Below are 25,945 nucleotides of genomic sequence, written 5' to 3'. Positions count from 1 at the left end.
GCAGTGGTACAACTTGCTGTACGCAGACCACTGACTCTCCTCACGTTTACTTGTCCATCTGGTTCCTCGTGTACATACATCTAAGTCATTACCAGTTGCTGCTAGTCATAGACTTTCCTTGAGCATTCTCTCACCATCTGCTGTTTCTCCTGTTCCGTTGTCACCCTGCTACCAGAGAACAATAGTACCAACTATATTACTCTGGTAAGTCCATCATCTGGTGATATCCTGGGCAAAGAATTCTAGTGACCGTGACATTGGTGTTGGGTTCTTAGTACCAGGACCAAAGGACAGGTACAGTCGGGTATTATCTGCACAGCAGTGGTTCTTCAGGACATGACGCCGGATTATTTCACCCATGTATACTGTACATAACATGGGCGATAGGATTGAGCCCTGGGGAACGCCACATGACAGGGGCACTGAGGCATATGAGTATACTACCTCTGTATTAATTTCAACTATTCCCCCTCCACATAAATTACTTTGATGAGGCTCATTTCTGTTTTAAACATATCCTGACAGTAAGGGGACACTGAGGGTCTGATTCATCACGGCGCGTATCTGCCGATTGTGTGCGTATCATAAGCAAAATTGCTCTGTGCATTCCCAGAACCCGCCCATACGCCACAGAAAACAGACACGTTTGGTTCATCTGCATACGCAAAGAACACTTACTACAGCCTATGATTTCAGGGAGGGAAATAGGGGAGAGGGGCAGGAGTATTTACCCATAGACAATGTACAGTAATGGGCGTGCGAAATTCAAGCACAAGCAGCAGCGTCTGATTCAAGCTTTGGGCATTGCAAAGTTACTTGTTTTTCCGTCGTATCTCTTGCTCCAACAACAGGGCTAGTCTAAATCCTGAGTACTATTGATGACAGTCTCGTATGCATGCTATAACATGTGTTTGCAATAAAGAGCAACTGTAAAAATTTATTTTATATTCAGTAGATATTAAAAACATTGTAATAAATCTATTTCATGGGGGGGGGGGGCTTATTAAAAAAATATTTACTTTTTGCCATTAATGTCTATATTATTAACAAGTAAGATAACTTCAATAGTTTTTTTCGGTGCATTCTTTTGCACAGTTATATTCCACCTAGGTATTGGACGTATCCTGCAGAGTCTTGTTTAGTAGAGCAGAGCAGACCTACACCCGAATACAGCAGCGCATGTCTCTTCAGGTCCGCTCCTTGTTGAATTCAGTAGCGTGCGCAGACCCGAATTACGTGCGTTCTGAAACAATCACACCTTGCGCTCAGTATGTGGGCTTTGATGAACCAGGCCCTGAGACTGTATTTATTCATTGTGACTATGGTATATTTGAATGATTTTACACTCTCAGGTTTAAAAGTCGTCCCATGGAAAGTGTAGACCACGACCTGAGTTATACCAATTTTGTGGTGAGAAAACTGTTCTATGGTGCCCCCCCAAATGCAGCTTTTGCACCCCTTGAATCTCATTTAAAGAATCTTAACCGACAAAATAATATACAGGTAACCTGCATTCAGCTTGAAATATCCCCAATCTTTTGCACATTTGCAAATAATCTCCACTGTGAGGAGCAGCGCTAAGTAATTTACTAAGGACAGAAATGTTTAGCTTCTACAGCTGAAGTTCAATTACTGTCAATAGCTATAGGCCCTCAAGTTACCAACCTCTGGTATACAGGGTATTGCTATATGTTCTAAAGTCGTTATCTAGAGTGCGTTAGTATGAAGTCTCTATTTGCATAATTGGGCAATTACGCGACCTTATCAGCAGATTTGCAGCACAAACAATCAGAGCAGTGTCTAGGTATGAAATATGTTTTGGCGTGTCTTATCACATGTGTGTTATATAGGATTATTCTATGAAAGCTGCCTTCATATATTTTACATTGCAATCCTGTACATATTTTACAGATTAAAGTTCTAAATACATCCAAGCCACAATTTATTGAGTTTTTTTAGTGCCGTACATCTGTTTCCCTTTTGTGGCTTTTCAGTTTTAGCCTGGGACCAGACGCGTTTCATTGGTTCACCGACCTATTTAGCAATAAATGTTTGAGAGCTAAGAGGGGGAGCGCTGAGATACAATATTTGACTTGCTAATGATATTTTCTTTCCTGCATCGACTATTTCAGCACCATTATTTAATTAAATCTAGTCAAAACAATAACAGTATAATACGTTTACACACCGCGTTTCATGTTTTACTTGATAAAATTCTCATTTCATATTTATTAAATTCAGATGGATGGAATTGTTAACCACTTAGGCTCAAAATACAGACAAAATCTTGGTGCATAAGGCAATTAGGTGTCAGTAAGCGTGATGGTTTTATTAATTGCATAGTATTTGTATGACCTGGTGTATGATCATTCTTGTGGTCTTATTACTTTATGTTTTGCTTTATACTATGTAATTATATTACTTAAGGCAACAATCCCCTGAAAAAATGAGGTGTGTTTTCTAACATAACTAACTGCGGCAGGCTATAAGGAGAATGTTGGTATTTACCATTCGCCTTGTTTTTTTCTTCAGGTTGCTATTAATGATTTATGATTCTCGACAACCATGGTAACCACAGTCACATGTCACTGGGTGTAGTGAGCAGAGAGGCTTTGGAACACCCCTCTTAGCTCTGTCTTCACTGAGATGTCCTTCTTCTCATTCTCCCACTTCTGCCATCACATGACTGTGAGCTGTGAGCCTGTGTCTGTGTAGCAGACTGACTCTGTCTGTGTCTGGCAGCCATGTTTGTTTGCCAAACAGATAGCTTCTGAAAAGGAGATAATGAATTGTTGGAGCATAGCTTTGAAAATTAGATGGATGCTTGAAAGGTAATTATCTTGCTATTTAAAGAATAGATATCTTCTATGTGGAATTGCTGCTATAATTTTAAATGAATTGTATTTTTTTTAGATGACTTCAACATCATCTACTTTTAAATCCAAGTTCCAACTCCCCTGTAGGTTTAGGGGTTTTGATGGAATTAAATACATTTTAGATGCATTTTTAACACTATAGAGTATAATATAAAACATATTAAATGATTCCAGGCTGTCCAGCCTGTGCCGCCACCTCTCCAGTGTCCAGTAACTTTCCTCTGTGTCCCTCCACCTCTCCCTCATGTCTCCTTTGTGTACTTACATTTTCTTTCATCTCTATAATATTATAGTAAAAGTTTCCATAATATCTCCCTATAGAGAGCAGGATAGAGAGAGAGTAGTTTGGAGGCCCAAGAAGATGAATAATCAATCGGGGTAATGAAATCACCCGAGATAATAGTGCGGATGTCAGAGCATAAGAAATAAGGGAGCCAGACAGAGAAATGTGGCATTTGGGAAGGCCCAGGAGGACGATAAATAACAGCAAACGGCAGATATAAGTGGTATAAAATACAGATAGTACATAGTTCAAAAGATGGGAATGTGGCAAAGGAGATAGAGAGATAAAAGGAAATTAAGAGAAAAAAATCAGCAAGTTACAATGTCCAGGACAGTGAGTTGCAGTTTCTGGATGTAACAGATGAAGATTGTCACTGGTTGTCCTCAGATGTTTTTTACTGTCTGTACTACTGTGAATTTTAAATGTGACGCACAGGTGTTGGCCACAGCATGCTGACTGCAGTTACATGTACAGCACGTGTAATTTATAAAGCGCAGCCTTGCATATGAAAAAATGATCATACTATTGGCTGCGTCCTTCGCAAAAGCCACCCCAGCTTACTGTACAGATATAAAGCTGCTTTTTAATGTAACTATATCAGTGTAATGCCTGTGTTATATCATCACTTTCTTTGTGTATCTGACACCTGTTCCACAGCCGAAACACACTAATCTGCAATATATACTTGGGTGTCACATTAACTGTCTTCATTAACAGGTAAAATGTTTTTTGTTTTTTTTTGTAAAGAAGATGTATATTATTTTTAATAATAAAAAACTTTCTTTCATGTGCAGGTCCTGCGAAGGGCAAGAGATCGTCACGTCGCTGCGGGCAGCTGGGTTCTATAGCGGCTCTGAAGTACGCTGTGTTTGGTCTCTACCTACTGGTCTTCCTTATCCTTGTGGGTGTATTCATCTTGGCAGGTGAGTTCCTGAAAACATGCGCTGCACACAAGATACCTACAGTGGGGGTGGGGGGGAAGTTGTGCCAACATCTGCAAAATTCAGTAAAATGCAAATATAAATCCATTAGTAAGAAAAACATAAAGTGGTCAATAAAAATGAGACCCAAAATGTCCCTGAATGACACAAACACAAAATATATTCAGGGTTGGCAATCATGGCAGACGAGAGGTTTCTATCTAAGGAGCATGGATCCACTAAGTAATTAGTTGTAGTCAGTAACATTTGGCGTGCTCGCCAGGAGAGGTTTTACAGAAGGTTTGTGAGAAGGTCCTCTCCTCACTCACACTATCCTATGTCCCCCAGATTGAGAGTTAGTGAATCCTTTCTAGATCTGTAAAGATGAATGATGTAGACTCATAGATGAGAAGCAGGAACATTGTTTGGTAGGGACTTACCTTCTGGATTAACTGATTTCATGTGGAAATCAGCTAAAAGTTGCTATTTGTATGTGTAACGGAGTAAAGAAGGTTTGTGGTTAAGTCAAAGCTCCTATTGTTATTCCCAAAATTCCAGCCAAGGTTAATGTCCATGTTCCACACGCACCACATTCTGCCGTTTGGTTTTTGAAGTGTAAATGTGAGTAGTTTCTTGAATGGAACAGACACGAAAAATAAGTTATGTTGAAAATATTAGAGATCTATATCTATCTATCTATACCTACAGTTTGTTGAATAAGACATTAGTGCTCCCACCTTGAAGTGATATTGTTATTGCTCAGTAACAGAGGTTATTGTGTAGAGTTGGAATCGTTTTAAGTAAAAATGTAGTCATAAAATGCATCCCAAAAAATGATGCAATGACCGGTGTGCTCGGCACTGTACGTATCTGTGACTCAGCATACTGTACTAAACGCATCACTGCATGAAGAGACGCTAAACGGCTGATATTCTCCCTCTGCACCTTCACCTTCTACCCATATCATAAAGGTAATTACTTGATACCTGAAATAAGACACGGACACAGAGTACAATTTCGGCGCACTAAGGTCACAGTTTTAATTGTATAAATGTTGGTTCAGCTGACCAGCTAATACTTATACAACCAAACATAGGGATGGCCAACCGGCCCAGAATCCCATGCACTTACTTACGGCGTCAGAGAGACTACACCCCTTGTGGACTCATAGGGCGCTCACTGAATCGCTGCCCAGGGCCTTTGCCGAAAGGAACCGAAGAGAGACATAGATCGAAGGGGGAAGAAACCTGCGGCCAAACTATTGCGCTGTGTATTAATTACTGACTGCACTGATCTCCTTCCGACTGCATCTCGTCTGAGGTTAAACACAAACAACCACAGACTGAAACAGCCATATGGTAACAGGGCGGGGTGGAGGGACCTTGTGCAGCGAAAGAGGGAGAACTCCCTGTTCTTGGATGCTATATAGGCCTGTTTGTGTTTGTCACTCCAAGTCAGGGCCGCCATGAGAAATATCAGGCCCCAGTACAGCAACTTCTTGGGGTCCCTTCCATAACCTTCAGTGTGTAGCAAGGGCACACCAGGTTGGTGACGTCTCCCACTACAGAGGCAGGCCAGGGTCCCAAGGCAGGCCCGGGCTCCTGTACTTTGTACCTGCTCCTCTCCCCCCTCTCACCACCCCTGCTCCCAGTGGAAGGGTATTTTTAACCCCTAAAGCATACTAGTGAATTCTGGGAGATCCCAAGTAGGGGCCATGGTTGGAAGGCAGGAGGGGGCAGGGCGCGGTCAATCGCATCATTTTGGCCACGCCCCCCAACAAAATGAAGTTTTTTCGCAGGGGCAGGGCCAAAATGACACGATTCATTGTCCGGGAGACCTACCCAGATTTCGGGAGTCTCCCGGACATTCTGGTAGAGTTGGCAAGTATGCCCTAAAGGTTAAGTGCAATGGGAGCCAACAAGCCGGGATTTAAGTGCAATCATCCCTATGCTGGTCTTCATTTATCATACCGGCTGCAGCCAACACTAGGCTATTACAGACTGGTCTGGTGACATTATAACAGAGAAACCCGTAGTGTGGGTCCCCCTAGCACAGTGTCGCACAGCCTCAGCCTGTTTGGCACCTGAAGCGGTGGATGTTGGGCTAATAAATAGTTAAAAGATAGATTTCAGCATTTTGTCGCTGTGGCACTACCATAAATTGCTTAGGTATGCTGACAGCTGTGGAACTACAAGTGCCATCATACCCGTGGCAGCCAGAGCATGCTGGCCCTTTTAGATACATGCCCAGTTACCTTGAGCCCACTGGGACCTATAGTGACACAGGGAAAAAATACTGCTCAGTAGAAACACTGGAATAATATTACAGACAGGGAGCAGCATCCAGGAGGTTCACAGGTAAGAAGCTGCTGCTCCCTCATGTCACCTGCAGGGGGCGATGCCGGGAAAATAAAACCACACAGGACCTGATTCATTAAAACAGAAAACTAAAATAATGTGCGTTTATAAAATAAAGTGCACGAACATCTGGCATACGTAGGTCTCTTCGGGTGTGAAGATACGTCTGGTAGTGAATACGGGTCTAGGTACTGTCCTAACAGACAATACACTGCAGGATACGTACAATACATATATATATAGAATACAAGTTAACCCGTGCATGATACTCATGCATTCTAGTCAAATCAAGCTACTTAAGGTGTTAAAAAGGTTTTTGTCATGCATTTGGGCCATAGCCCAGGCCTCAACCACCAACCACTCCCCACTGTCACCCCCGGCAACCACCAACCACTCCCCACCGTCACCCCCGGCAACCACCAACCACTCCCAACTGTCACTTCTCCTTCAAGAAATATATATATATATTTTTTAAATCTTTATAAACACTTTTAACAATTAACAAATTAAATTAACAAATTAAAAACATCTTAGTATACCAAATTTCAGCCCTTTCTGAATATTTTTTTTTTCCACACACACTAAGAATTTAGTAGGTCAGTGCATAACTCCGCCCAGCAGGTGGCGCTGCAGCTTGGTTTTATTTTTTCCACACACACACAGACAGACTAACACACGCCACTAGACATTTATATTATAGATAGAGTCACAAAAGAATGCACAGAAAAAAAGCAAAACTATTGAATTAATGCCACCTGTTAAAAATATAGTCATTAATAACAAGACATTAAAAAAAAAAAAAAAAATTAAATATTTTTTTTCTCCATTAAATACATTCGTCATGATGTTATTAATGTCTAGTGTACATAAAATACATGTTTTCAGTTGCTCCTGATTGCAAACACATGTCCTAGCTGTATACATAGTCATCATCATCATACCCTGTAGATGGTGCAAGTGATAAGACAGAAAAACACGTACCTTAGAGATGCCCAAAGCTTGCACGCACAAAACGTATTTTACGTGAAATACAGTATGTATCGGTATTTACCTGCCTTAATGAATCAGGCCCTGAACGATTGATTAGGCTGCCCTAAAACCTAGTGCTTAAGTGACTGCCTAGGTTACCTAGAGGTAGTGGTAGCTTTGGTAGAAGAGTGAGGATGTGAATCTGTAGGTAACAGGTTACGTTGAATTCTGTGGTCTTTCAAATCGTGTATTTGTCTTAAAGTGAATGTTTCTTTGATCAGAAGTCTTCTCCATCGTCTTCCACTAAAAGTACACGTTTCACGCTGCTTAGAGTAAGAGCATAAAAATAATTTTTGCACCGGTTTACGATAAATATGGCACGACCCGGCCTGAATTACCACTTTCGGCAAATTCGGCACCAGCCTATGTTAGATCAGCTCAGAGGGGGCAGCATTGGAAATTGGTTTATGTCTTATTTAATTTTATTTCCTTGCATTTTCCTTTTTCTTTCTTACCAACCAACCATTTGTGCCAGTAAGACTGGAGGATGGTCTGCTGGACCTTGTGGTGCCAGCTTGTGGGGGTTAGGGCGTACTCACTCACAGTGCCTGAGGCAGCGTCCGCTGTACATATGGGCCAGTGATACGCAGCCTGTTCAGTAATTGTTTCCAGAGGGGGAACAGAGCGATGTGATTTATACCATTCACATCTCAGAAATAGAGGCAGGCGAGGATATATTTGCCTGCGAGCTTTAATCCTTTACTGATCAAGCTGTGTTATTTCATCGTAACCTAAACTAACATTATTTAATGCTGCATTATTCTGCAGGGAAGTAATCAAACCTGGAGAACTTAGACACTGACGAATCGCTCCCATAACATAACTTGATGTTATCTAAAATAACACACATAAATCTTGCTTTGGGCGTTACAAAAATGTTATTGAAATATTATCTTCATATATAACACATTGTAGATATCAGAGGTCAAAGAGCCTGCTAATGCATCGCCTATATGTGACAGTGGTTGCTGAAAGGTGTAACCCCACAGGGGGTAAGTTTGCATTGGTATTTCAGCAGTATATGTACCTACCTCCCATCATATTGTTTGCTGGCAGTGGGAAGATGGTGTGATTGCTGCATGTGGGAGGCGTGGCTCCACACCGCGGGGTGTGTCTGGCTCCCCGTTCTCTCCTCCCCTCCACCCCAAACCCTTTCATTGCCATGCAGAGCAGGGGTGAACAGGCAATATCTCCCAAATTCCTTACCAATTGGGTCAAAGCAGTCCCGATTGTGATGGTGAGACAGATCCCTCATATCGGGACTGTCCCACCCAAATCGGGGCGGATGGCAAGTATGCCGGTATACAACTCAGCAGGGGCAATCTGTGACCATCGCAGTGGCTGTTACCCCTATTGAAGGGAGAACATACAAACTCCTCACAGATAAGGCCATGGTTGGGAATTGAACTCATGACCCCAGTGCTGTAAGGCAGAGGCGCTAACCACTGAGCCACCGTGCTGCCCATTCTATTTATTAAGATCTGGCGATAGGGCTGATTTTCTATCACCGCTTATAGCAGCAATAGAGAACCGCCATGATATATCTATAAAAAATCAGCCGACCATTATTTAGGTACCTCGCCGATGCTGGTTGGGAGCTGTAAGAGTTAACTCGCCACTTGGCCCGTCCAGTCTCAACGCAGTGGAACTAAAAGCCTGGACTTGTTTCATCTATTGAAATAAGAAAAAAAATAAAATATATATTTTTAAAAAAATAATAATAATATTTTAAAAGACTTGCCTTTAAAAGATCTATACAGGTATGATGCTATCCAGATAATAAAGCGTAGCATTTGATCAGAATGGGAAGACTTTGGCGCGAGTTGGTCAGCTTAACATATATTGCAATATGTGGAAGTAACATTCTCTGTTTTTAATATAGCAAGATAGTTAGAACAGCATTAATTGTGTATTTGGTGAGTGCAAAGTATCCGTGTCTTTGTATATATATATATATATTTTGCATTTTTTTTCCCTTTAAATTCAGGGAGGTGGATTAGACAGAGCCATCTATGCCAATGGGAAATATATTTTTATTTGTGGCAAAAGCCGAGACATTCTGCCTTGCCCTTGTTGTCAGTCTGGTTTTCCTCTAGTGGTCGGATGTTTGATTTGGGCGTGCAGTATGTGGCTTATATCTTGTGTAATAATGACTTTTTGTAAATGACTAATTCATCATTTTAAAATGTAGCAATATTTAGAGGTCATTCTCTTTCAGTGTTGAAATCGCAAATAACAGGAGAATGAATAGAGGGTTTGTGATATTTGTAGAAAGAGTTTAGTACACAACCAGCAGAAACATAGCTGTAGAGGATGCTCCCGCGGTCTTGTGTCTGGTCTGTTTATGGATGAAATGTTACAGCTCCCGTCTGTAATTTCTGCACTTTATTATAATTCTGGAGGATGGCAATTTTTGCATTGTGATTTCTTGCTAAGTACGGGGAATGTATCGGTGCTACATCATGTCTAATTAAATGTGTCAGCTACCAGCGGACGTTAGGAAATCAATTCACTCCAGCAATCAATTCATAGCTGATTGCCCTGTATAGCCACAGTACTGATGCCCATTGTTGTGTGCCTACTTGATATCTGGCTTGAGGTCTGCCATCCGCTGGCTTGGCATTTGGTGGTTCAGAGATGCTCTCTCACAAGGACTTTCTCATCTTTAGTAGTGGAGGTGTATAAAAGGTTATATATCATACCTGCCAACATTCGCATTAGAGACAAAACAGGTCCCACCCAAGTCACTAAAAAACCACACCCAGTTTGGGGGACCATGGCTCTTTCCACACAGGATGAGTCCCATTTAATTGCTGACTGTTCTAGGAAAATTAGGACTGTTGGCAGGTATGATACCTTCTATTGTAGGGACCCAGATACTCCTCATTGGCTACTATGCTCTGGGCCATTTTATTAAAAAGGCATTTGCTCTGAACCCCCAGGATAGCGGGCTCATCACTAGGTTTCCTAAGAATGGAGTCTATATAAAAGATGCCTTAAAAGACCATTTATATCAGCTCTTTCGTTCTTAGCAAGAAATTAGACCTTTCGAGCAAAAGAGTGGATTCTCCTCCTTCAGTGAGATTATTGACTCAATTGTTGATGATATCCCGGGTAAAAAAAATAAAAAAAAAATAATACCACCTCACCCAAATATTCATTATTCTCTTTTACATAGGCCCACAATTAGCTCAAGATCCCAATAGGAACCCAGCCAAGCGTTATCCAGAAAAAACAATAGTCCTGCAACTATGTCATGCCAACTGGTATGCGAGCCCACAGAGCTTTGACCTAAGTCCACTTATTTAGTAAAGAACAGGTAAAGCCACTATTTGACATCACTGTATATCAAAGACTGTGTATTACATAAAAATAATACTACTACTACTACTAATAATAATAATCATAATACTCATGATATACATGAAATAACTTGAATGTTTTTACCTAATGAAATATGCCCCCCATGCTTGCCCTCACTATCTGTAGCAGGTTGCCGTGTTAGAAGGGAGGAGCTTGCCTAACAACAGAGTGAGAGTGACTGACAGTTTTTCCAACTTGCCCTGTAGATATTCCCCATGTGGATTGGTTGATACAAACAGTGGTGCAGAGCCAGGGTGCAGCAGCAGCTGAATTGACAGGATTCTCAGCTTTCTTTCCCTTATTAGATACCCCCCAGGACATTGTCCTAAAGATGTGGGAGGGGCTACTGGGAAATATTATCAGCCACCAATAATAAAGCCACCTTTGGTGACTGGCTTTTCTGTGCGGCTACCGGCGGTGGGTACGGGGCTGGAATGAGGAGAGACAGTGGAAGCTGGAGAACTGGAACATGAACCAGTCACTATAGATTCTTAAGTCAGCTACTGGCCACCGTGAGTGTCCTTCATCGTTTATATAAACAGAACAGTATTTTATAGCTATGGGCAAGGCTTTCCTTTCGTGCCACTTAGTCATTCATAGAAACTGCTGCATACGTGGCTGTTAGGAAAAGGTGTTATTACCCATAGCAACGTAAGTCTAAGTGATACCTGTCTAATGCTAAACTGTACTTGTGGGGCAGCGATGGCTTCGTACTCAGCAGACAGCCCCGATAGGGGACACAATCCCCTCTGAGACTAGATTTATAGTTCGCAGAGAAAAGGTTGGAGGTCCGAGCAGCACTAACAAGCTGTAAATAAGCCCATTGTACTTTACAGAACAATCTCGTACTGTTTATGTTTCCACGTCATGGCTTTCATTGCACTCCCCATAAAATGTTCTCTTTTATTGAGTCGCCCATTAATTTGGGGTGTAACTGTAGATAATATGGATAATGAAAGTATGAGTAATTCCTGGACCCTTTGCAAGTCTTCTCTTAGTAACAAAACATGGAGAGGGATCACTTGTTCCTGCGGGTGTATAACAGACTGCAAGAAATGGAGCTTCTAGAAGCCACAATCCAGCTGCCCCGCGCAGAATGTATCTGTGTCTTTGTGAGTGTTACTATCATTTCTTTATGTAGCACCTACATATGCCACAGCGCTTTACAGAGAATATTTCATCACTTGCTCAGTCCCTGAGTGTGGAGCTCACCGTCTGTATTCCCATCATACACACAGTTTTACTAATTACTGCAGTCAGAAGTCAATTAACCTACCAGTCTGTCTATGGAGTGTGGGAGGAAACCCACGCAAACACGGGGAGAACATACAAACGCCACACAGATAGGATCCTGGTTGGAATTAAACCCATGTTAGTATATGTGCATATCATCAGCATGTCTTAGTATTAGGCTGTTAGCTGGCTATCTACTTGGTATATGTCATATGTACAGTATATCCTGTATGTGTGTTACAGTGTGAGTATATGTCATATGTATCTGCTGCATGTGTGTTACATAGCTTTACATTATTTTTACGGACAGTTTCAGGTTTTAAATATTTATATTTAGTTTTCTGTTTGTGTAGCAATGTGTGCTTTGTATGTAGTCTGTATGTGTGTGTGCTATGTATGTAGTCTGTATGTGTGTGTGCTATGTATGTAGTCTGTGTGCGCTATATATGTAGTCTGTATGTGTGTGTGCTATGTATGTAGTCTGTGTGTGTGTGTGTGCTATGTATGTAGTCTGTATGTGTGTGTGCCATGTATGTAGTCTGTGTGTGTGTGCGCTATGTATGTAGTCTGTGTGTGTGTGCTATGTATGTAGTCCATACTTGCCAACATTTGTTTTTCTTCTTCCGGGAGATGCCGGCTGGGACGTGGGCGTGCAGGGGGCGGGGCGCCAAAATCACGTCATTTTGGCCCCGCCCCCGGGATGTAATGACGCAAATTGCCAGAATTCTGCCCACTTCACTAAGTAGTGGGCAGATCAGGGAGATTGCCACACTCTCCCGGGAGTCCGGGAGACTCTCGCGAAATGCGGGAGTCTCCTGGACGTTCCGGGAGAGTTGGCAAGTATGATGTAGTCTGTGTGTGTGTGTGTGTGTGTGTGTGTGTGTGCTATCTATGTAGTCTGTATGTGTGTGTGCTATGTATGTAGTCTGTGTGTGTGTGTGTGTGCTATGTATGTAGTCAGTGTGTATGTGTGCTTTGTATGTAGTATGTATGTGTGTGCTATGTATGTAGTCTGTATGTGTGTGTGCTATGTATGTAGTCTGTGTGTGTGCTATGTATGTAGTCTGTGTGTGTGCTATGTATGTAGTCTGTATGTGTGTGTGCTATGTATGTAGTCTGTGTGTGTATGTGCTTTGTATGTAGTCTGTATGTGTGTGTGCTTTGTATGTAGTCTGTATGTGTGTGTGCTATGTATGTAGTCTGTATGTGTCTGTGCTATGTATGTAGTCTGTATGTGTGTATGCTATGTATGTAGTCTGTATGTGAGTGTGCTATGTATGTAGTCTGTGTGTGTGTGCTATGTATGTAGTCTGTGTGTGTGCTATGTATTTAGTCTGTGTGCTATGTACGTAGTCTGTGTGTGTATGTGCTATGTATGTAGTCTGTGTGTGTGTTATGTATGTAGTCTGTGTGTGTGTGTGCTATGTATGTAGTCTGTGTGATGTATATGTAGTCTGTGTGTGTGCTGCTATATATGTAATTAGTATGTGTATGTGTGCCTTATATGTAATCTGTATGTGTGCGTGTGCTATGTATATAGTCTGTATGTGTGCTATATATGTAATCTGTATATGTATACTAAATATGTAATCTGTGTGTGTGCTGTGTATGTAATCTTTGTTTATGCTATGTTTGTAATATGCATGTTTGCTATATGTGTAATCTGTGTTTATGCTATATATGTAAAATGCATGTGTGATATGTATGCAATATGCATGTATGCTATGCATGTAATCTATATATGTACTATGTATGTAATCTGTATGCATGCTCTATATGTAATATGTGTGTGTCCTATGCATGTATTCTGTATGTGTCCTATGCATGTAATCTGTATGTGTGCTATGTATGTAATCTGTATGTGTGCTATGTATGTAATCTGTATGTGTGCTATGCATGTAATCTGTATGTGTGCTATGTATGTAATCTGTATGTGTGCTATGTATGTAATCTGTATGTGTGTCCAGGTTACTGAGGACATATACAGAGCTTACATATTAAACTTGATGAGCATCACAATATGCTTTGGTTTTGTACCCAGGTGCCCAATGCAGTGGCCTCAGACATACACTATTGTTTGTGGGTATGTGCAGTAAACATATTGCATATTGTACATACTTGCCTACTTTTGAAGGCAGCTGCCCAGGAGGGGGTTCGTCGAGGGGGCATGGCCACGTGTGGTGCGCCGTTAGGCGCCGCTCCCTGTCAATCTTAGGCAATTTTAGCCAATCGCAGCAGGGGGCGGAGCCATGATGGCGCATTTAGCCCCCCCCGCCCTCTTCAACAACGGCGACAGCCGGATCCGGGATTTTTGCCTACTCTCTCGGGAGTCCGGGAGAACTCCTAAAATTCGGGAGTCTCCCGGACATTCTGGGAGAGCAGGCAACTGTGATATATCAGCACAGTTGGCAATAAGTACCTGTCACCCCTTTTACTACAAACACAGGCACTGTCTGTGTTACGTTCACGTCACACTGATATAACGTGTCCTAATCTGCACCTCTGCATCGTATACAATAAAAAGTAAAATAGATTTTTTGTGTTTTTCAACTATCAAATTTTTCTTCTTATCCAGGGATACAGGAGCCCCCCCCACCGGGGGTTAAATGATCCAGGTCTAAGCCATGGATCTGTCTCATTACAATGCTCTGTAAACCTCATAAAGTTTATATTACATCCCCGGTCCTGGCTATGAGGAGATGAAGGAAACTAGCATTTAAATACTTATAAAACAGATCTGGACTGACATTTAAAGACATTTCCACTCATTGCTGTCAATATATTTTAATGCAGGTCACGCGTTTATAGATGTAAAAACATTTCACAGGGTCTAGAAGCCTCGCTGGGAGACAGCGTGTTGTTCTCGCTGGTCTTGTTTCCTCCTCGCTGAATAAACCTCCCAGAACATTGAATTACACAGCATTAAAAACATGAACTGCCATAATACTAGGGGAGGTTCTGTTTTTTTGGTTTTTTTTTCTTAAGGCCCTTAATAATGTCATATATATGTATATATAGATAGATATATAGATAGAAAGATGTGTATAGATGTGTATATATATATATATATATATATATATATATATATAAATTGGGGATGGAGATTATAAGCCGTAAATTTTGAATCACAAATTGTAATTGGGGGTCAAATGGCCATTGGACAGTGTAGATGTTAGTGGCCAGTACGCTGGTTCAAAATGTTCGATCTCTGGTCAAACACTGTGCCCTGGAGATACTTTCTAGTGTTATTTGAACCTGTTGTGATGTGACGCACTTTATTCTTAAATAAATGTATTGTATTGATTAGTGGTAAGTGCTGTGAACTGTTGCTGTTAGTTTTTGGATTCTTAGGCCGTAACACTGATAGAGGTAATGACCAAAAAATGGAGACACCAACTTAAAGTGATTTAATAGGATAACTTGTGTTTGCTGTGGCACTGAAACTACCATTGAGTCTACCAATGACTGTAATTGTGCAGGAGGGATGTAGGGGTGGGGTATGGAATGACGATGGAGATTATTCCGACAAGACTTACCCCGACGTCTTCACACCGAAGTGTTCCTTCCTGACGAGGCTGCAGGACGCTGTTATCGGCGTGTTAAGGGGGTAATGTAAGTAAGTATACAACGCTTTGTAAATTACATTGTCCATGCCGCATACTTGCATCACCCCCTTAACAGCACCGATAACAGCGTTGCGGTTCCCAGTGATGTCATCAAGTCGCGCCGGCTTCTTCATTCGTCGCGATTGCTTCCAGTCGGTGGGCACATCGGTCATCCTGCAGCCTCGTCAGGAAGGAGCTCTTCTGTGTGAAGACGTCGGGGTAAGTCTTGTCGGGGTAGTCAGCACCGATATGCTGACTACCTCCGGGGATGTAGCACCCTTCTCACACAAGGAAGTCACTCAACTCACGCCTGGTTGATATTGGTTTAAAAGAAATGCTTGATTAGTTCTATATCTGATGACTGAGAAGGACATGACAAATGGATTACATTATTACCATACTCATCAACGCATTGATTGACCACCTGTGCTCTCTGGACTGGGGGCACTGTCATCTTGGGGTATGTTCCTCCCGTCAGGAAAACTATGCTGAAACCCAATCCCCCTGTTAACGCGTCTGTGTCATGATGTATGCTTCTAAGGAGGTGTACCTCACAAACTGTATGGGCCTGACACATCGAGAAGCATAAATACTGATATGTGACGTATTTTGCATAAAACTGCTCTGAACCGGACCATATGCTAGAACATCCAAGTCATCTTCGGGCACAAAGGAGGGCGATGGGGCGTATGCGCATAGTCAATGTACAGTAAGGGCGTGCCAAGCTGATCGCACGCAGCAGCGTCTGATTCAAGCTACAGGTCCGGAGTAAGTGACGATTATTAGTGATGATGGCTGTGTTTGCATGCTAGAACATGTGTTTGCATGCTAGAACGTGTGTTTGCAATCAGCAAAGAATGCACTTTATGTAGAGTAGACATTAATACAATTCTAATAAATGTATTTTTCTTTACTTTTTATCATTAACAAACTATATTTTTGCATGCTTTAGTGAATCAGGCACTATATGACTGAAGTGTGATTCCCTGCAGCTCTATGAGATGTGTAACAAGGGATGCCCCATTTCCATAATTTACCATTGGACTAAGTAGGGGTATAGATTGCAAACTGATACATCTACCACTATCCCATTATTATTACTAAAGGGTTTGTGCAAAGTCCAAGGCTTTTCTTTCTTCTTCTCTTCTTTTAGAATTTTGGGTTGCCCCATTCCTAGGTCCTCTCTCCACACTGCAGAGCGTCCAGCCGAGTGCCGCCGTACCTTCTGCCAGTTTCCAACAATTAGATAGGCAGAGTTTCAAAATTATAGACTATAATACCTAGAAAATGAATAAGTCTGTAAAAGCCACTGGAATCTTATGTTTCCCCAAATTTCACCCAATTGTTTATTTCCGTAATTAAATCAGCATTGGCTTCCTACAGTTTAAGTGAACGTATTCGATTTCAGAAAAAGATGTAATTAGCATCCATACTAATTATCCCTAATCTCGTTCATAATGATTTTCAGACTGGCTTCTGAACGTTTTATACCCACACTTAATTACTGTAATATAATGATCGGTTTATACTGTGGATCAAAATGTTCTCTTCAACTCAGAAACACTGTGATTTCCAGATTAACTGTGGGAAAAAATGTGGATATTTTTTTAAACCTCTAAATCCTGCATCCTATAAAATGGATATCATTGGGTCTGTCATTGAAGTTCATTTTTCTGGCTGATTGAGTTATTCTATATATTAACACGATTACCACAATTATGACACCCACCTGACCTACAAAAAACCCCCGAAAGTATTAAAAATCGATGTCAATATTAATAGACTTACCTGAAAAGCGACTGTCTACATCACCGATGGAGCAGAATGCTGACCTCAAGTGTTTTCGACTTAAGACCTGTCCGGCACTACAGTTTACTGTCATCGCGACTTGTATTAAAATTAATTTAAAGTGGCAGTGTCGGGTTAAGTGTAAGTCTATTAATATTGACATAGATTTTTAATACTTTCGGGTTTTATTTGCAGGTCAAGTGGATGTCGGATTTTTCGCAACTGAAAAATCATACCCCACCCCTATAACTATGATCCTGTAAGCTCTCTACGTTGTTCCTCCTGAACCCAATAGATGAAGTTCACAGAATAACATACAGAGAACAGTCTGCTTTCCTCGAGGTCACAAGTCCTGATTCCTTCCCTGCTGCAGATTGACTGGGACTATGAAGAAAAAAGCAGTATTATATTATTATTACTATCCTTTATTTATAAAGAGCCAACTTATTGCACAAAACTGTATATTAAATCATGATGCAAATAAAAAACATACAATGACATTAAACAGAAGGTAAAGATGGTTAAGTATGTAATTAAGGCATAGGCAAACCGAGGGGGCGGGAGTTCCTAGTGCCTGGAAACCCCCCTCCAAGCCTGGGGCACTGTATAATTGAGGTGGCTGGACCCTGCTCCCGCTTCACACGGCTCTGCTTGAAAAGGGAGAGCTGTGTGCACCTAACAATAGTCCACGCAGCATTTCCCATGTATATTATGGGGATAGGATGAGTTGGAGAGCAGCCAATTACTGTCTAAAATTATAGCCACGCCTCCATGCATGCTGGTCACTCCCACTGGTGGCATGGTGTGGAAACCAACCTCTACAAATCCTGCGTTTGCCCCTGTAAGGGGTGAATTCCTGGCGAGGAGGAGACACATATGCGACAGTGGCAGATTAAGTCTACCTTGAGCCCTGTACAGATCTCAAGCTATAGCTCCCTACTCCAGAATGAATTTCACTGTAATTCCAGAAGGTGTGTCCTTCTGCCACGGAGCAGGAATGCTAGGGTAAGAAAGACCCTTGTTCTGCTGTTGAAGGAAGGGTTAAAAGCAAACTACACATATGTTCTTTTGACATAGGCAATGACAATTTGCAAATGACTGATCATCACATTTTTGTTGTCTTGGCATGGACAAGCATGTGTGGGCTGAGTTTAAGTGTTTACTCTGTTCAACACAATAGACGTTGTTTTCTCTGTTGAAACAATGTTGTCATGCTCTAAATAAAACTGTGAAGTGATACATTATGGCTCAATATTACTTATACGTAGTCTAAGGTTCCACCCAAATCGGCGACTCTCCAGATGTCCACCTCGGGCCAACAATGTTCTCCTCGTTCCTGCCAGATTTAGAGACAGGGTCGACAGGAGAGAGGAACACGTCCTGGAACATGGCAGACATCTGGGCACCCTCCAGGACGGGTGGAACGCCCATCCCCAGCTTAGTAATATTCTACGGTAATGTATAAATTATGGAATCCCAACCGAAACTGAAAATGAACCTTTAACCCTTAGTTCTGCAGGGAACCTGATATGGTTAAATGTAGTTTTTCAACCATAGCCGAAGAAAATGAATATCAATGTTTTTCAAGTCTTATCAGTTGAAGGTCATGAATTAAGAAACGCGTTGAGTCGACATCTCCTTTAAACCGAAAAATGAATCACGCGCTAAATCCACCGCACAAGTATTTCTTCTCACTTGTGGAAAGTAATCTCTTTCTTTCTTTTAGCTAGAAAAAAAAACAATCATTTGTTCCAGGGTAGATGAATAATGTCCCAATTGAGAGCAACTAATTACACATTTCTTTCTCTGAACCTTTTAAGCAAATGGATTGAGTCACAACACTGACCTGTACGTAAACACATGAAATCTATAGTGCCGGCAATGCAAGATTTACAATAAGTCAACTGACAGATGAAGAAAAAAAAGCAAAATGTCATCCTTGGCACAAGGAACCGCGCAGCCGAGAGATGAAAACCACATTTTGCGACTCTATAGCATAAATGTTGTGTCTTGGTGATTTCTTTTATGAATCATAACTGAATACATTATTGGCTTTAAACCACCTACAATATTCATTTGCCCTTTTCATCACCTCTCCAACCACTTAAGATGAAACGTTTCATACATATTGCACAATAAGGGTTTCAGCAGAGACAGATGAAAACAAAAATAATCCATAACATATCTGTATTATAAACTATTTTTTTTTTATTTTTTTTAAGTAAAATGATTATAAAAAAAATAGTTGTCCGTCTTCCTCCTCTATATTACATGGTATAAGAGATAAGTGAGGTGTTTCTGTCAATTTGGAGCTTCTGCGAATATTGTTGTTTTGTTTTTTATTTTATTTTTTATAAAGTCTTTGTTTTAATATTATATAGTTAACATATTATATATATTTAAAAACACAGCTTAAAATAAAATGTATTTTAGAATATACTATTACAGCATCTTTTAAAATGACTTTGTAATAAGAGATTCGTGAATTGATTTTTAGAAGTATTGGCCCAATATAGAAAGTCATTAATGATTATAGTATTATGAGTTGATCATTTCTTTTATATGTATATATATTTTTTTTGCATCGTTCTGATGTGACTTTATATTACACATATGCATCATGTGTTTTCTGCACTGTGTTCTGTCTGTCTACTTACCGTAAGTACCGTAGAGTCAAAGTGTACTTGTACCCAGATTCAAATGGGAACGTATCTTAAGATCCTCTTGGATTTGAATATGGGTGCACGTAATCTCAACTTCGTTTTAAAGAAGAAGGTTACGTTCGAAGACAATTTGAATCTATTGCACACAGCTAATTCTGTTTCTACAAATCACAATATTATTTTAATAATTCGCTGGAGATCACAGGACACAATATACTGTATATTGAATACACTTTTTAACAATTTAAGAAATAAAATTATTTTTTAATAGCTCAAAATTGATTTACTTTGAAAAGTAATTTGGAGTCTTAGAACTGTCAGTTTAAAATAATGTGCCTCCAACACTAGAATCCTTTTTTTTTGTCTTTTTGATGCGCTCAATGGTGAATTCGGCCCGAAATGTCTAATGTGTTGCACATTCAAATATTTGATGATGTTCTATTTAACACCCAACATGGGGCTTCAGTGCCGGACTGTAATAGGTTCTACTCTTGTGGGATTAGGTGACTAAATAGTGGGTACTAAGTCATCATCTTAGAACTTCTGATCGTGTCAAGTCTCAAGTCAACCTACATTGATGCCACATTTGTCGCGGGGCAAGGGAGTGAGTATCGTGGGCTCAGGGGGTCCGGCAAAGCCTGGTTGCCTGCACTTCTGAACTCCCTGCCCCCCCCGTGATACTCTCATTGATTCCCCTGCTCTGCTCTCAATAGAGCACAGCAGAGACCTCTTCTGAAAATACGCATGTTCGAAGCTTGTGCCGGACCGTGACGGCTCTATTAAGGGCATGGGGGGGTCTCAGGATGGAGGAACTGCACCACTTGGTCACTATGCAAATATTGCTATGGAGCCCGATAGATGCACTATTCCCAACCTGTTGCTGGATTAATTTTAAATTTTCCACCCCATTCTTGTTTCATTAGAAATGTAAAGGAGGGCACTGAGTGTACCCAGTACCCTGATACTTTCCAATGGGGTGATTTAGGTGTCAACTAGCGGAAGACAGCAGTTCTGAAACGTCACAAGTTGATGCGGATGAATGGCTGCAGAAAATATACCGCAGGCGCACCGTAAAACTTGTGTTTCCAGGTGCAAAATTTACAATGACTACATCAACCAATTAAACACCTGCTTTCATTGTCCAACTTTCACTAAACAAAACACTGCTAATTTCTGATTGGTTGCTGCAGTTCTGTCCCACCTAAATACAATGTTAGTATATAGAACATATAAAATACTATAGTAGCTAATATGACAGTAAAGAGAGTGGTTTTGATGCCCCAAGTAGAGATGATGGAGGATGGAACAATCTAGACTCGAGTTTTATGCGATGATGAGAATTACATTTGCACAATCCAATGTCTGCATTTAGGATACCCCTAATTTAGGACTTTTAAGACTTTAATGATACTGAACTCATAATAAACTTATTTTCTACTTGTGATTTATAGGGACAGAGTCTCACGGGTAACTCACTGGCAGACAGGCCGCACGTGTGATTCTGTATGTTGTAGACCTCGGTATTTGGAACGTCATTGTTGTTACAGGTCAGGTTCTGGTTTAGCAGTTGGAGAAGGTTGGTCCAGTGCTTAAATCTTGGTTATAAAGTTCCTTGGGTCCTCCTTTGTGAGTCTTCAGTGTAGATGGCTTGTATATGATAACCTACCTGGGAGCAATCTGGAGGTTAATCTTCTCCTCACCCAATCTAGCTAACGTATTTAAAACCTCCATAAAACAGCAGTCACCCACACACTCCGCCGAATGCCACCACATCACCCTGAGACACATGACGTTCCATGCCTGAGGGCTCTCCAATTATTTGGAACGTTTTATTTTTGGTCCAGGGACCCTAGATGTGCTGTGTCCTTTCAATGGTCGGGGAAATGTCGATAGAACCATGAACACCACTTGAAATTAGAACAAATTTTAGCAGAGTCCTTTTGTGCCATTTCTGCCATCAAAAGTTCCTTACCGGGCAAAATTGCCTATATCTGTTACTAATGATGAAAAGAAGAATGTCGAGAATTACACCTTTTAATCTTGCTTGCTTTTGTTTGACTTTTATTGCTCCCATCTTTTGCTACTGTATAAAACGTTCATGAGCAGGACCAGAGCCCAGGAGGGCATTGCCCAAAAAGAAGTGTGTGTACCTTGTTAGTTCATTTGTGGACTCCTAATAATTGAGTACTGTTGGTCAGGAATTAATGCTATAAAGATGAGGTAGGACATAGATGTGTATAGAACCTCTACTCTTACCAATACCAGAAACCCAACCCCCTAATTTTGTTTCTAACAAAGCATTGGTCATAGTATGTTGTTTACCCGAGAGGCAGTTGGAGGTCTGATTGGATCTCCCGTCAGTTTGAGAAGCCTTAGCTTCTCCCTACCCATGTGTGGGGCATTAACATACCTATGACTAGATTTGGCTAGATATTAAGAACAGAAATCCTGACAACTTTTAAGTCATCTTTTATGTATGATTAAATTGTGTTCATGGTTTTTTCCCTATGTATCTAACAGGGCCCATAAGCATGTATTTGCACAGATTATTATTTTCTCGTGGTGATGTACAATATCACTTCCAAAATACGACGTCTTATCCATCTTTTCTACATAAATAATAAAATATGTCTCGGCGACCTCATAACTCAAATCTAAATGTTGAGATAAGAAATCGCGGTACGTCCCCGATGATCCTGAGTAAATAAGCTCTGCTGTGTTCCCTGTAAATTTATCACTGACAACTTCATAAAATATCACTAAGTTGATATTTTTATACAAATGTCGTGTAAAGCTCTGGCAGGAATGTATTTATGTATTTAGCACAGCACAAATATTTTCTAAGATAAATATCATATAAAAACTTTATCTATGACAGCTATGGTACAATAAAACATTTATAGGAGTGGCACTATGTGGTTGTCCCTGATACAGAATCTATATACATATATGTTATATTTGCAGCTCCTTGCGATTGGATAGGCAGAACAAGGACATGTGTACAAGAGCAGTGTGAGTGTGCATATGCAAATTACATACATCCCTTTCAGCTGTGTCCCTATTTTGAGTTTCACGCAGTGCTTGAAGTGTGACGGTATGAGATAGAATGTCATAGCAGCACTTCCAAACTGGAACTGTCCTCAATAATCTGCAAGCAAGCAAGTATGTAGCTTGCAGACAGTTTCCATCTCTACGAGTATTTCCCGGGCACTAAAGATCCTAATTTCTTTTTTTGTTTGGCCGGGGTGGGGGTGCCCGTGTCATTGGTGGGGCGAGAAAGAGCTCTCGAGGTGCAGCAGTGTGACCTGCTCACTGTCACTCTGCTCCCTCTTCCGGCGCGGATAGTGGATCGCTGCAAGTGTATTTAGAGGAACTCCGCGTCTATTCAAGTAAATTGTCTTAAAAGGACAGCTGACCTAAGGAGCCACATTAAAATTCAGCTCTTTTGGTTTTAGCAAGGTGGGGAAAGAAAGGCTGAGGCATGTCAGAAGGAAGGATAAAAGTGGATAAAAGTGAAATCAGGGGGGGAGTCAGGGAACGGAGGAGGATTGAAAGCTGCCACCTAGATGTGCAGAGGTGAAGAAGTCTAGCATCTCATGGCAGCACCATTATCATCATCAACATCATCATCAACATCATCATCATTATTTAGTTACATAGCACCAGCAAATTCCGTAGCGCTTTGTTTATTAAAGCAAAATAAAATCTTGTCAAATTCTAAGAAGGAAAATGAATGGTTGGGAAATCTATAGGAAAGGGTTCCAGTATAGAGAGAGTTTAAACTCTCCCAAGCAGTGCTCAAAGTGTGCCGGTATGAGAGGGTATGTCATACCGCCATTTCTCATACTGCCTTCATTGTACAACTATTAAATTACATTCACTTACTTACTTTCCCATTACATTTTTCATACCCCCACTACCTCGACTTCTAAATTTCCACTTCAACCACTGGTTTCACGTATCTTGAAATATTTTAGCTAGCAGACGTAAATGTTCCTGGTGTAAGGTTTGGAGCTCATGATGGCGATTTGTTTAATCTTTGCTTCGGGTTCATTTACACAATAGACGTAATGTTGCACATATCTTAAAATACAGCATCTCAAAACATATAAAATTGTTCATACCCAGATACATCATTACTCCGTACTGTAAGTCAGGATCATAGTTGTTAGTAGTTTATTAGCTCTGTAACATTACAGTTGTGATAATCTGTATTCATGCTGCAGTAATTAGTTCTAGTTAACTAATATTTAGGGGTCTATTTATTAAGATACGATGAGCCAATAATCCGGCTATCGCAGTTCTTCTTTCAATTCATCAAGGGTTTAAACAAGGAGAAAGTTCTCCAGCCTTAACCTGTTTCACACTGGTCACTGCAGTCCCCATAGACCACTATGGGGACTAGGATGTGAGTCAGTTTAACGAAAAGCCAGCCTTAAAAAACTAATGCCATCTTCAGATGGGGTTAGCCTACCTTTTGTAATGGGGTTCACGAGAATCCATCGCCAATGGAGATCCGGATTCCATTACTGGGTCCCATCGCGCACACATGTCCTTAGCCGCACATGAACAATAGCCACAAAGGGGCACATCCTCCTTTAGCCAGACAACATTAGGCTGCCACTGAAGTTTTTGTTTATTAGTTTAGGAGGGGGGATTTTGCCAGGGCTCACCAATGAACCCTGGCATGTTAATAGTAGTAGCAGAACAATTTGTATCGCTGCAGTGACTGCTGCCCACTAACCGATAATGGTAAATAGACCCCTTACCGCTTTCTGTTTAACGTAAGTAAACCTAAATAACTGTAGCGTAAGTGAATTACGCAGTGTATACCTTGTGAGAAGGGCCGTAACTAGGACTGTGCCAGAGGGGCGCAATTTTGAAGTGAGCGCAGCTTATGAATCATTTTGGCTACTTAATTAGGTTAAAATTGAAAGCTAAGGGGGGTGGCAGCTTTCTTTCTCGCCCCAGGCGCTAGAATTTAAAGTCATGGCTCCAAGTTGTTAGTATGAATACTGCTATACAAGATGTTACTCATCCTCCAAAACTGATAAATGGTGTACCATGGATGACCATCTTCCCCTTCACCAATACCTTTGTAGATTAACTTAGATAACTTAACTAAAATAAAAACACAGAGACATTGTTAAAATGGCAAAAAGGACACAGTTTATTATTAAATAAATTTGTGTTGGAGAAAAGCACTGCGGGAGAGCTGACTAAAATAGTAGCTAACCAAGCGTGGAAATGGCAGGACCACCGTGCATCCAATTACAACAGGGACAAATCCCTAACTGACTGGCCGGCGCTAAACCTAGCACCCCCTCTAAACTTACAATGCTGTACTCTCACTAAACCGGCAATGGATCACTACTCACTGAAGGACCAAAGAGTTACTGTTGCCTCAAAGGGTGCAGTGACCTATGGCTAATAAACGATAGCACCGTATGTATTAGCAGCTGATCGCAGTGACTTCCTACCAACTGTCCTTGCTCTGTGACGGTGTTAGAAAATATGTGTTAAAACGTGAAATTAACCAATGAAACTACAATAATTGGTGCGGGCGGGATCTTGTGAAGAAGAGTGAGTCAGACAGGAAGTGATGTCACATATAAAGCAAACTCCAGGACACTCATTGGTCTCCCCAGACATATTCATTGGCCGGCCTGGGAGGAGAATTTAACCCATGCAGGTATGTGTAAGATTACAGAAGCACACATGTACACCATTTAAGTGCTTTCGTCTATAGGGACTCTCTTGTCATTGGACTTTTTCCACAATGCACATTTTCATCTAAGTCGCTCACCTAGTTTGGAGGCAAAGGGGAG

At 41.0% G+C, this 25,945-nt stretch overlaps 1 protein-coding gene across 1 annotated transcript in view; it reads left to right on the top strand.

The window, feature by feature from the left end:
- SCARA5 (scavenger receptor class A member 5) overlaps positions 1 to 25,945 on the top strand; it is a 343,414-nt gene that overhangs the window by 62,113 nt on the left and 255,356 nt on the right. The window contains exon 3 of the mRNA XM_075201143.1: positions 3,954 to 4,082. Coding sequence (XP_075057244.1) covers positions 3,954 to 4,082 — 129 coding nt within the window. The remainder of the gene's footprint in view (positions 1 to 3,953; positions 4,083 to 25,945) is intronic.

Source organism: Mixophyes fleayi, chromosome 3, assembly GCF_038048845.1.
Source record: "Mixophyes fleayi isolate aMixFle1 chromosome 3, aMixFle1.hap1, whole genome shotgun sequence".
NCBI lineage: Eukaryota > Metazoa > Chordata > Amphibia > Anura > Limnodynastidae > Mixophyes > Mixophyes fleayi.
The sequence above is the reverse complement of the archived record's forward strand: the minus strand, read 5'-3'. Positions and strand labels throughout refer to the sequence as shown.